This window comes from Varanus komodoensis, unplaced genomic scaffold (assembly GCF_004798865.1).
Source record: "Varanus komodoensis strain SLA01 unplaced genomic scaffold, ASM479886v1 scaffold8, whole genome shotgun sequence".
NCBI classification, from domain to species: domain Eukaryota; kingdom Metazoa; phylum Chordata; class Lepidosauria; order Squamata; family Varanidae; genus Varanus; species Varanus komodoensis.
Genome location: NW_025336481.1, coordinates 11,423,748 through 11,437,680, shown reverse-complemented (window position 1 = coordinate 11,437,680; position 13,933 = coordinate 11,423,748). Strand labels below are relative to the sequence as shown.

General features: G+C 38.6%; 1 protein-coding gene across 1 annotated transcript in view; it reads left to right on the top strand.

The window, feature by feature from the left end:
• RAB22A (RAB22A, member RAS oncogene family) overlaps positions 1–13,620 on the top strand; it is a 33,406-nt gene extending 19,786 nt beyond the window's left edge. Inside the window, exons 6-7 of the mRNA XM_044454949.1 lie at positions 649–758; positions 2,890–13,620. Coding sequence (XP_044310884.1) covers positions 649–758; positions 2,890–2,987 — 208 coding nt within the window. The 3' untranslated portion in view covers positions 2,988–13,620. The remainder of the gene's footprint in view (positions 1–648; positions 759–2,889) is intronic.
• The last annotated feature ends 313 nt before the right edge of the window (positions 13,621–13,933 follow it).

Below are 13,933 nucleotides of genomic sequence, written 5' to 3'. Positions count from 1 at the left end.
ATTGTGTTAAATGGTCATGATTTAAACAAGTTGTTGGACTTCCTGGTGTGGCTGAGGATTTGGGTTACTTTTTTCCAATTCCAATGTATTTAATGATGTACTAGTTGTATAGCACATTATGAAGCTTTTACAACAACCTAATCGGTATAGGAATATAGTCCCTGATTCCAACTATTCCAAGGAATTGCACGGAAAATAATAGAATAACACGTTGATAATGTGATGTGTACTTCTTCCTTTGGGGGATACACATCTTCAGAGATTAAGGTGTTTGATCCTTTCAGAATTCAGATTATTCACATGGGGAGGGGAGCCAAAAGGGTTGAGTTTAGCGTCACTTATAAGAAATCCAGTGTTGGGCACACACTGGTAATTGACTACATCCCCTCCATTTGAATGAGCAGTGCTTCACAACTATACAGGACAGTTATAAAAAGGGATTTGCACATCTCCCATGTACAGTGACTTTAGGATTTAGATTTGTTGTTGAAACAACTTTTAACATTGTATTAAATTGTAACTATTCTTTTCTAAAGCTGCAATAAATCAGTATGGTTTGTTTATAGTATATTCATCTCTCTCTCTCTCTCTCCCCCTCCCTGCCCCCCTCCCTCCCTCCCTCCCTCCCTGCCCCCACTCTGATATTAGAGAAGTCATGGAAAAAGATGCTAAAGACTATGCAGATTCCATCCATGCAATATTTGTAGAGACAAGTGCAAAAAATGCAATAAACATAAATGAACTCTTTATAGAAATTAGTAAGTATTTCATAATGATCAGTAAATCAGTGGGAACTTTCTTCTCCCATCTTCATTTAAGGGATACAAAAAATGAATATAGATAACTGTGTTGGTTTGATCTTGTTTCTGTCAGGTGTTTATTTGTATGTGTCAGCATTTGGTAGGGATGCAGAACTGCAACATGATTTCTTTCAGGTCATTTTAAGGCTTTTGTAGTTTCTTGTGTTAATGCTCTAGAGCCTTCTATTGTCCCAGCTGTATAAAAAGAAACTGACAGAGATATCTAAAAACAATATTCTTTTAGACTTGATAAATTGTTATTACAGGGCCATTTTAACAAAAGAGATCACTAGATGAATGTAGAAATTCATATAAGTAGTATTTTAATCATTTATTTAGTGTATATAGTATGTATTCTGAATGTTTTAGTCTTGCAATATACAGAAATTGTTAGATCAGGATATTTCCAACAGAACAACATAGGATATAGTAAATGCAAGTTTAATATAGTAATCACAGTTAATATCCTTGGGCAGGCCTATCCCCCATAGATTTGCCTAAATTTGTCTTAAACATTACCACTATACCAGGGGTCAGCAACTCGCGGCTCCAGAGCTGCACGTGGTTCTTGAACCCCTCTGCTGTGCTCCGTCGCTTGAAACACGCACAGGCACAGCCACTGATCTGCTTGAAGCTCCACTCAGGAACCCAGTGCTAGCTACTTAAGTAAATCAGCTAGTTAAGTAAATCGCTACATTTCTCTGCTAAACAAGCTTCCTGCAGGCTCTCATGTTACACAAAACCTGCTGAAAAGATTCTCTTTGTCCCAATGTAATCTCCTTCATCTGAATGTTAAAAGCTGCACTTGCGACCTGTCACACAATTCACAGCACTTGACTGTTTATCTGCTAATCAGTCACTAAACACACATATAATAATAATAATAATATAATAATAATAATAATAATAATATCATCTCCAGCACAGCCTCCGATCTGTGGACCCCCGTGCCAATTTACTGAGCTCCCCCCCCCTCCATAGGCCAACCATGGATAAATCGAAGAAAAGTTTCTGAAGAAAACCAAACATTTAATGATACATGGGTAGATTCATTTGCTTTTACTGCTGACAAACTTATGGGCTTTGCTGTTTAATACATGCAGCCCTTTAGTACTGACTTTAGTACTGACCTACTAGTTGATAATGTAAGATTAAAAATAAGTTTTTAGTGACTGAACAAGAGCTGCAGCTAAATCATAATGAAAATATACATAGCATTGAGGTAAAAAACGATCTATGCAGTTTTATCTTCATTTTAGATGTCAAAGGGGTTTTGCGGCTCCCGGTGTTTTGTGTGTGGGAAACGGGTCCAAATGTCTCTTTGAGTGTTAAAGGTTGCCGACCCCTGCACTATACATTACCATACCTTGTGGTGGTGGATTGATCACATTCATTTTTCATTGCACAAACTATAGTGGTGCTTTGAACATACTGCTTTAATGTTTTATTGGATAACGCAGTATTTCAGGGAAATGACTGTGAAAATTTCTGTTTCATATCGATATTATTCATAATTTTGTAGAATTAAGTAGCTCAGGCTCTGGCAATTCTTGATGACCCTCATGTAAACCAAGCCACAGTGAAATCACCTTTATGTGAAGGTGATTGTTTCTCCAAGCAAACACATGGTTGGTAAATGACGGTGCAGCATATAAGATACATTTCAATCAATTCAAATAATTACTTCATTGCTATTCTTTCTTTAACTCAGCACATGTGACCATATTTATGAGAATAAGTGTCTTGGTCTTTTAGCCATTGTAGAATACTGCAGTACTATAGACTGTCTGCTTCTATCTACTTCATGGGATGCCTCCAAATACTCTCCTTTTTATTTTGTTCATACTCTCTAGCAGTATAAACTAAAACTTTCATATGAAAATTCAAATCATCTTACAAATATTTTGTGTAGGTGTCATTAACTATCATAACTGACATGTTAAATCCCCAATTTCTTTCAAGGATGTTATATACTGCCATAGTCATTAAGTTGATGATGACCTGCTCATAATCCATAAGGCTAAATTGTAGTGAATTGTGTTACTGAGTTGTTTTGTGAACACTTAAGCTGCATTTTTGCTCTCTACAGGTCGTAGAATACCATCAACAGATACCAACCCCCCATCTAGCGGTAAGGGCTTCAAACTTAGAAGACAGCCTTCAGTGACAAAACGCAGCTGCTGTTGACTGATACCTTACTAGTCTTTATAAAGTAATTGGCCTGGGAAATTAAGGGTTTATTTTGAGTATATTTTATTTGTACTGGATTGCTTCCTGCCTAATGTTTATAGACCCCAAAATGGACGAGCTCTGACATGCATGCTGTGGAGACTACAGTTGCTATGCTGTCAGGGTTTCCTTACATACAACATATGGACTATCTCTTGTACTCAAAGGAATTGTCTTCAATTTCTGCTTTAGCCTTGTAAGAAAGAGATTCCAATATACCAATTATAAGACTTGATATTTCATAGTTTTTATAAAACAAAACTTGGCCATGTTTTGTAAGGAGGGTGGGGGGAAGGGAAACTTGCACTTTTGTGGATTTGGTGGGAGTAGGCAACCCCTGTGGATAGAAATGTTAGCTCTGATTTTAATGTGTTCCTACACTTCTCATTGTTGTTGCTCTAAGCCTTACTGTTTTCACTGTTGCTTCTCCAAAGTACAGGATGAACTCCAGATTAAGAGATAGCTGCAAAAATAATGAAACATCAAAATGACCAAACAACTGATCCAGTACCCAACCTTAATTGCACTTTGTTTAGTGATGATATTGTAGAAATATAAGCAAAGGGTACTATCCTATGCTGCCTGTGTGCCAGCAAGATCCATCATTAGTGCAACAGGGAGTCAGTGCTTTATAAAGTAACTTGCAAACCAAACAGAGATGGGCATTTCTAGAATGGGGCAACCTGTTCCAGTGCAGAAACTAGCATTCCCAGCCATTTCCAGGGTTCCTTTAAGAAATGCTATTTTTCCTTGCACTAGTAGTGGATTCCACTGGTAGAACAGAATGAGTAAGAGCGCAGTGGCAGTATAGGATACTGCCCAGTATATTTTAGAAAGGGGTGGTGGTAGAAGCTTAGCCTAGACAATCCTACCTTGTTATGTATCATCATTTTAGAGACAGATAGCAGTAGGCTCCTTTTTAACATTGATGAAATTGACCAAAACAAACTTGAACACAGCTGGCAGGAATCATTTGCTGTCAGTAGTTCTAGAACAAGCATGGTTAGTTGCTTAGCATGAGCAATCTTTTATATTCTTATTTATGAGACCTTTGCCTAAAGTATTATAAATTATGTAAGTGCCATAGATAAAAATCTGTTTTTTCATCTCTCTATCCTGCACTTATTGGTGGGAGGATGAGGAGTCCTATGGCCAAAATTGCTGATGATCCCAGCCTGCAAGCATGAGACCTTGCTTGAGCTGGCACCCTCAAGTGTTGAGCTGGAAAACACTCCCTTCTCTGTCCAGTAGAGGTTGCTGCAACTGTAATTTGAGGCTTGCTTGTGGAATAAATTACTTCTGCATGATAAATGGGGATCCAGAGCCAGCTTTGAGGGGCAGCGTAGATCGTTGCCTCCTTTCTCTTGGGCCTATCCTGATTCTTTATAAATCCTGTTTTTAAGCAAACTAGCTTAGCATTGTATTGTGTGTTCATTTTATTTTAACCTATAAATTAATCTTGCCCTATTTTACTATGCCTCATTATTTATTTTTATTGCAACCTACCAGTGAAAAGGTGTGTGTGTTCCCACCCTTAAGAATATAGCAGTTTTAATAAATTCACAATATGTAAAAGAAGCTGTAAGGCTTGGCTATTTCATGTACGCAGAAACATGTCTGTGGTGACTTGCTTCCAAGTCATTGCTTGGCATTTTACTTTAAGTGTTTTCAGCTGAGAAGGAAATTCAAAGAATACTTAGGAAATGAAACAGCAAAATTTTGGACCATATCATTCAGAGCAATCCTTAATACAGCTGAATTGCTATGGCTAACCAATGTGATTGGAATTATTCTGGTAAGATAAGTAGGCTTCTCTCCTTGTTTTTAAAAATGTGTAAGTGAAACTTCTGTAAAGAGTTCAAAGTTCTACATTTATCTTGCAATATGTAAGCAGTTCAATACGCAGACCTAGCAAATATTAATTTGCATGTAAAATCATATGTCCCCATAAATGTTTCAGCAAATTGTGGTGCATGCAGTTCACTCTGAACAAACTATGTATATGTGTTAATAATGAAATTGACAGTACATTCCAAGCCGCTTTGTTTGTGGCCTTAATCTGCTCTTCATTTTTATTTAAAAATTAACTGATTATACCTGTAAACTAGCCCAAAGAATCTTGTGCCTGCAAAACATGATTTAGGGTTGAGTGCAACATGCTAATGTAGAGACCTGGGACACAGTGTCATCACAAGCTGATCCAGAATTTCTTCTCACAGTAGCCTGGATTAACCAATGCTTTGGCAAAGACCTTGTTGTGTATGCAAGTCTATTGTCCAGCATAAATTGGACTGAAAATAAATTTGGCAAGCTTGTACTAGTGGCAAACTTGTCTACTGGGCATTTTCAAGGCAGTTTAGGCAGAACAGTCTTTCAGCTCCTTTTCCAAGAGCTGTACTGGGCTCCAGAACAGGCTTCAGAGCTGCTCCTGGTGGCCAGGACCAGCACTGCATGACAAGCTATTGGTTAAACTCTGGACTGTTTCAATGTAGTGCAAGAAGTGCTGTTTGAAACAGAAGTTCCTGAATGCCTAAACAGTCTCTTTAGATCCCAGTTAGTGTGCCTAATATCAGATAACAATCCTCTAATAGAATTGATGTCAGTGCTTAGCTGTGCATATATCTCTATTTTCAAAGTGGTGTCTATTTATCCTGTTCATGTGGTCTTTTTCTAAGCAATCCCCTTTTTTACAAACAAACAAGAGTCTTTGTCTGTGCTTACTTGCTTAGCAACTTTCCAAAATATGAGATCACATAGAGAAAGAGAAGAAATTGAGTAGTGAGCTTCTTTTGGGACTATTGCACAAATTTATACCAAGCTCTGTTGATATGCCAGCAGCAGCATGTCACCATCTTGCAGTATGGCTTTCACAGTTCACTGGTGTCACTGTGATGCCAATTAGCTCCCGCCTTTAAATTATGTATAATTAGGGGATTATTTGTTTCACCTTCCCTGCAAAGAGAATATCTTACATACATCTAGTAGCATCTTTTTAAGCTGTGACTGTATCCTTATCTTCTGTTACCACATTTATGCAATGTAACACTTCAACCCACAAGCTATCAGTCTTGGCAGCATTTCAAAGACTTTTCTGCCTATCCAAGCCATCAGGTACATTGCCAGCATGTTAACCTGTATTAGAGTTCACTGGACATATTTACTAGAATAGTTGAACTACCATTATTCCCATCTAAATCTTAGCAGATTTATTGGCCAGTGGACATACTTGCAGTGCATCATTATTTCAAATTACATGAATTAATAGACATTTGAGCAACAGTATCCTCACTATAAACATTTGGGAATCTTTTTACCTTTCCAATTATTGTACATGTATCTTTTGAAGTTGTTTCAGAATATACCACCAGTTGGTTGTAGTACAAAACGTGCAAAAACAGCAACAGCAGCTTGCATCCATTCTGTTTCTGTGCTATCGTGGTTCTGCATAAATGGTATCAGTCATCTTTGTGATCCTCCTTGTGTGGTTTATAATGTCATGTGCACTGTACTATGAGACAACCCACTTACCCCAGTGTCCAGCCAAAGGGGAAATAAGATGCAAATTAGGAGTGGGAGACTGAAAATGAGAGCATTTAAATAAATGTGGAACCATATGCTATACAGGCAGATACTTGGCAATGAATGTATCTAGCTAAAGATGATTATTTGGAAAGCATAGTAGCTGGGGAACATGAACAGAAGGGTTCTCTTGCACTGATGTCCAACTTGTGGGCTTCCCACCTGCAACTGCTTATCTACTCTGTGAGCAGAATGCTGGACTAGATGGCCCTTTAGTTTGGCTCTAATGGTTCTTACGTCAGGCATTTATTTTCATCCAAAACTGATCATACAGCTTTTAAAAATCAAGCCTGTGCAGTGTGTAGATGATATCAACAGTACATGTCTGCTGAGAAATGAGCCCTACTGAACTCAATGGGATTTATTCCCAGATAAGCTGGGTAGAATTGCAGCCTTGGTGTGCATACATTCGGACAGCATGCCTCTTGGAAGAGTTCCGAGCATCCAGAAGATCTGCTCCCCAGCATGGCCACATGCTGCTGGCAAGGTCGTCACCAAACCTCCACAGCATGACAGCAAACCAGAGCCATGGTTTTCCTTTGTGGCTGCCACACCACTGAATCTCAACAGTGAACAATCAGCCCATTTTGACTGCCATGTTCAAATTTGGTGGAAGGTGCTGCAAAAAAGGGCTAGAAGGATTGGATGTTGTCCATCCCCACTCTAGGTTGTCTGATCGAACAAAGCATAGCGCCTCCCCCACCCCCAGAAAAAAATGGGCCTTGCACATTCATTTTAGGAGATTATTACTCCTATAATCTAAAATATTCTAGCCACTGTTGTCTCTTGATAGGACGTTGCAAAACTGGTGGATGGAGGAAAGTGAAACAGCTTGTTGCAAATAACAGTCCAAGTACTAAGGTCAGCTTTTTTGCTGGAAATGTTTGGTGGGAATGGAAGAGGGACATAGGAAAAAGCACCTCTTTCAGTGTTCCTACAAATTGGATACAAAGTGACTGAAATCCAGAACGGGATCCTTTTTGTAATATCCCAAATGTACCTGGGAACATTGTCTCAGGATTGCTTGTGGGAACTCTGTCACGCATCTACAGTCTTCTCTGAATACTCTCTGGGTTCAGAACCAAAACACTGTAATTTGATATTAAGTTACCTGGAAGCAACCAGCAGTGAGCCCAATTGGAATTTACCTCTGCATAGATAATGTCTAGGATTGCAGTGCTAACTGCAGAGAGAAGAAAACCCAGCAAGCAATCAGGTGGTATCCAGTGCTGTCAGTCCACCTGCACTGAAGTCATTGAGACAACAGAAATGCAGGTACAACCCTGGAAACCAGCACAAATTAGTGCTTTTGACATAGAACAAGTCAGTGGGGCTCCTTTCTATGAGCTACACTAACTTGTCTCATTCTGAATTGGCATAATTCCCATGAAACAGATGCATCAGCTTTCCATAACTGCTTTCCAAATGTCTTGGACTACTATTCCCATCAACCTTAATTAGCATGTCAAGAAACCTGGGCATTACAGTCCAAAATGTCTGGAGGGCACTAAAGATGCACATTCAATAGTCACCTGACAATTGCTCCATTTGGAAGCAACCAAATTGTGAGTCATCTTTCTGTTTGTACTCCAAATGAGCCATTTAAGGTGTAGCTTCATTCTTTCTGTCTTAAGCAGCTTAAAATTTCAATCTGGGGCGCACTTTTTTTTTTATTATATTGCAATCACATAGACTGTTTTATTGTTTTTGTTTAGTACTTATCTGCAAGGCACAGCTTATCTTAGGCATTGTTAAAAGCTTAAAGCAGGGTCCAGGAGCTATACTGTTTGTCAAATAATTCCAATTGACAAACTATTGTCAAACCATGTCAGGAATGGTGGCTATAGCTTTCTTGCTCATGGGAATTTTATGTTTTGCACCTGTAGTGATGGCACAAATATATAAAAAGGTGACCCAGAGCTTTTGGTCTATCAGTTCTGGCTACTCTACTGTAGGAGTTACTCAATGCCTTAGAACTCTTTCTAACTTCATTGCTGTTGGAATCTACTGAGGCATTCATGTAGGCCACCACTATACCCCAAGGCAGTGGAAACCTGTCTCAGAAATTCCCCCTAATTTTTCCCAGTGAGCCTTCATTATTGAGCTGACTTCTGGTTGTTTAAGGTATGCAGAAGCAGAATGCTGAAGCTATTATGCTTTCTCATACCTGTGGAACAGTGTCCAGCAATGGTTATGGGATGGTAAATCATTGGAGGGTAAAGGAGCCCTTTCAAGGGGCAAGCAGATCAATATGAGACATTTAGGGGCAGGAAAAAGTATGCCTGGCATTTTAAGTGGATAGGGGTTTGGATGGTGTCCCTACATAGCATGCATTGGGGAGGAGAAACCTTATTTTTAGCATCTTGGATCATCCTCGAGATAATCTTGGGAAATTGCTGATTTGTTGCCATTTGAACTGCATAATCTGCCACTCCTTGTCTGCAGTTACACTTTATAAATAGCAGCAAATACTACACTGAACATAGTTAGGAAATACCCCAGCAAATAATATGTCATATAGTCAGAACTTGTACAGTCATTTTTTAAAAAACATCTTTCTTGAGAAGATGTTTCTATGTAATGTCAAGCTCTCCTTGCTTGTTCTTAGAAACTTCCAAAAATTGATCGTAATTCATTTTCTTGTTTGGGAGCCACAGAGAGGAGCACTAAATAAATGCCTGCAATTGATTTTTCTTCTCATTTGGAATCACCAGAAGGATATTCTCATTCTATCTCTTCCTGGATCCATATATAACTGCATTCAATTTCTTACGTTATGGGAACCATGCATCCGGAACGAAGCTATTTAATGGCTCAGCATTAACAAAATCTGAACAAAATATTATATTGATGATCACATTTCATTCCTAGCAATGTGTTTTCTGACTATGTAGCAAAACACTGTTGCATGATGTTGAGGGGAGGAGAAAAGTGAAATTTATTCTTGGTTCTCCTTGCATTACAAATGTTCTTGTGTAAGAAAAGGTAGGAACCCCACCCATAAATTGCCAGCCATGACACTCATTGTGCGTGCACACGTGTGTGTGTTTAATATATGCGAGTGAGTGAATCTTAGTTCAGTGTTAGACCCTATGTTTTGCATAGACATGATCTCTGATTCAGTCCCTGGTATCTTCAGTTAACAATGGGGTGAGAAGGGTTTCTGCTAAAGACTTCCTACCAGTCAGATGAGACAGTTCCAAGCTAAAACTGTCACCACCATGTTTCCTGCATATTGGCAGAAAAATGAGATGAGGGCATTGAGTTTCTTGTACCACCTACGGCAAATTTTACCATTTCAGTTCATCAGATGTTTGAGGTGCCCACATTTCACTCTGAAAACCAGTTTCACATTATTGCTGCTACTCCCAGCTGAAAGCTAGATGCAACCCTTTAAGATACTGTAAAACGGGAGAATAGCCTTTCTTCCTCTGAGGGCCCCATTTCCTTGGAATGACTTTGCCAGGGACAGGGGGATGCCTGGGGCTATAACACAAAGTGGGTAGAGTCATCCCTTCTATTTTCCCCCATCCTCTTCCTCCCTGCCCAACTAGGTGCCCAGAGAGTGTCAATCCTTTGCCAGAGGTCCAAACAGATTGCTTGCAGAAGGCTTTTTAAATTAGGCTGAGAGCTACCTTAAATTAACATACTTGCTGTAGAATAAGTGAGAGCTACCTTAAATTAACATACTTGCTGTAGAATAAGTGAGTTCAGATTTTTTTTTCTTTCTAGCAGAAAGCAGAAGTAAAGGAAATTAATGTATGTTGTTGTCTCTCAGGCAGCAGCTTTATCAATAAAGTAAGGGTGGTTCGAAATGGATTTTTCAAGTGCCAGGTGTGCTGAATCACTAGTCCAAATGGCACAGCAAGTGTATTAATAGGAATTGATATGGTTAGCACTGTGCAACTGGGGGATTGGACAGAGGAGGAGAAAATCTCATCTGTTGGTGCAGATGACTTTTTCTGGTATTGCTTCTTGCAGTTCCAGTTTAGCACCAAGTTGCACAATCATCCTTGTGGGAAGCTGCTCTCTGGGCACAGCCTTAGCAATGTGATATTCCTCTTCATTAATGGTAGTTGTGGCAAGGCTCTTTTGCTTCCTGACTCTTCTGGAAGTTCTTGATCTGGCAGAAATGTATTTGTAAATAAGGTAATTATCCTAAGAGTGGAAGCTGAGACAAACACCTCGCCTTTGTACATTGCATATCTCAATTAGAATGTATGTGAAGTTGCAGTAAAAACACTTTAATTTACTAAATGCAAACTTGCAAGTTTGATGGCAAAATGAAACTTGATCTTAAGTAAGCCTTTGCATTTAATATGCAGTTTTTTAAAAATACCAAAAACTGTATCAAAGAGCTGATTATTTGGACTACAACAAGTGTGGAGGGGAGAACTTAACTCTTTATTCCCTTGCTGCAGTCTTAGAGAAAACTCTTCTTGAAGGTAGTGTTTACTTTGCAAGGGAAATCTCTTGTTGGTATCAGTGGAGATCTCCCAACAAAGCAAACACTACCCCCTCCTAGCTGATTCTGTTTACATTTTCTTAACTGGCAAGTCACATTAAATGTGCCAATTTTGGCTTTTATAGTTTTACGCGTAAAAATGTTCGTTCTGATTTGTTTGGGCAGGCAGTTCACTGGGATACCACACTGATGGGTATACTGAATGAAAAATAGATCTGAACTTTGGTTTGATCAGCTCCACTCAAATACTTTGTTGGAAGAGAAAGGGAAACCACTGCATATTTCTTCCTCGCTCCCCACTTCCCACAATGTGTTTCAGACCATGGGTGATTCTAGATCACCCGCCATCTCAGTGGCTCTGCACACTGGGTGACCATTACATATAATCCTATTCCTGTTCTCCTTGGAGTACACATAATTGATATAAGTGAGACTTGTGTTTGAATAGATATGTACAGGTTTCTGTAGTAAAAGGCTCTGTATGCTAAGCAGGCATACCAAAACATCTGTGCTGTGAACATTACTATAACTATGAGGCATGAACATAAACACAATAAAGTACACTGTGTTTCTGCAAATTAATATTGAATACATTCAAATGCTGTCCTTTAAAGTAGATGCTCAGAATTTTGACATTTCCTTAAAAAGCATATTATAGGGTCACTGTTTTGGAAGCCTGTAAATTTATGATTGGGGCATAAAGCAGTCTTGCTAAGTGTGTGATTGTCACAAAAACTGGATTGGAATTCAGTTGAGAAGGTAAAAGGTAATCAAAGGATTTTAACCTTTCATCGTGTTCACTAATAACCTGAAGAAACTGATATTACATTCATCAAATTCACTATCATACAAAAAGAGGAGAGATTTTCTATTTCATACAGGATGATTCTAGAACTCCAAAATGATCTACCTATCGTAGGCTTGGACAGCCAGTATCAAAATGCATTTCCACAAAGATAAGTATAAAATGAGGAATAGACTGTGTAGACAACACTTCAGAGCATGATATTTTGGCTTCCAGTGAACATCAGATAAACATCACTTGCCAATGTGATGCTGTTGCATAAAATAGCAGTACCATTTTAGGCTGTGTCAACTAGAGTTCTTCAAAGAATAAGGAAATGCTTGATCTAATTTATTTGGCATTCCATTTGATCATATCAGAGTTCAATCTGGAATATGGCAATTCATGAATTAAGTTGCAAGTTTTAATGGCCAACAGAAGAGAGCAACAAAGATGATAAAGCTAGAAGATGAAAAACACACGGGTAGAATTTGGTATAGCTACTCAGAATATTAAGGAAAGGGAATGTTAGAAACCCTCAAATTCAGAAAGATAGGAGAAAGAAGGGAAACAGTTGATTCTTTGAGTGGAAGAGCAGGTCAAGGAGTAATTGTGTGCAAACTGTCTGGCATCACTGCCTTTTTATACACACTACAGCATGTACACAAGCCCCATGTTTTGTGAGAACCCCCATGTTTTGTGAGAACCTTTGCTTCTGATGTGCTGGGCTGGGAAACAGAAAGCGATACAACACGAAACCTGGCAGGAGTGCAAGAATGATATGCCATGGTGAGGCCTTAATCCTCCCTCTTTGCTACAAAGCCATGATTTAAGAAATCCTTCCAAACTATGGGATTAGTTCCACAATAAAACTGACTGTAGAGTAAGCCCTGTAGAAATCTTAATCTTCAGAGGTGTTCCTAAGATAGTGTAACTTTCAGGTACAGTATTTTACAAAAGATTTGAGTTAGATTACTCATCAAGTCTACCATAATTCTGAGTTAAAGTTAGGTTTCAGCCTCGCAGAAACTGGATTATTACCATCTTACTCTGCCATTAAAATAAAAGTCATTGCTGCAGAAAGTATTTCTAATACTCCTGAGTGACTGAAGGATGATGAACCACTGAGTTGTCTCCTACAAGTTTCATGGAAATTAACAGAAGTTTAATGAAAGGTATAAAGTTAGGAAATCCTCAAGTGGGAGTAAATGTGGACAAAGATGGGCACTGTACATGGACAAAGCTCCATACAGGAGCTGTTGGAAAGAAAATCTTGGTGTGCTAAATTCCAGATTCTTTACAGTGAGACTTGCATAGGTAATGTTGTAAGAGAGTATATGTTTTTTTCTTTGCATGAAAGGTAGCTCGATAGAGAACTGTTACAATATTAACCATGATTTTCCAAGCATATGAAAGTCTGAAGACTTGATTTTAAACACATTCTTGGGCTGGTCCTAAGATGATGTGAAGAATGTATCTGTATTGGTGGTTTGTAAAGGCTGGTAGTTGGGGTGGGGTGGGGTGGGGTGGGGCGAGGTGGGGTTTCTTAAACTCTTACTATCATGACATTCATAGGACTTCTTGTCATTTCTTTTTTGTACTTAAAATTTTGTTAAAGAATCATTGATTTAACACATTAAAAGCCTTGTGTGAGCTTAAACAAGTATACTCTTACAGTGTAACAACATGTTAATTCACAAGCTGAATGTATTGTGAAAAATAAAGATGTAAATGATTTAATAAAATGCTTTGTTTGTAACCTGTGCTACTTGGTTTTCTTGTTTTCCATAGTTCCTCAGCCATTCAGTATAGTTTCCTTTTTACAACTGATGCTTTCATGAAACTGTACTTCCTTTGTTATGTAAACTGAATTTAAAAGCTACATGGGCATTATATTTCACCTTTGAAATTATTATTCTGCTTTCTCTGGTGTATTAACATTGTTTTCAGAATTCATATTAACAATCTCATAGGACTTATTTTTTTGTATTTGCCCAATAAATTTTGGGCAGTGATACTGTACAATTCACAAGGCTATGGTTAAGCTGCACCAGCTTTCCCTGATCTGGTTCCCTC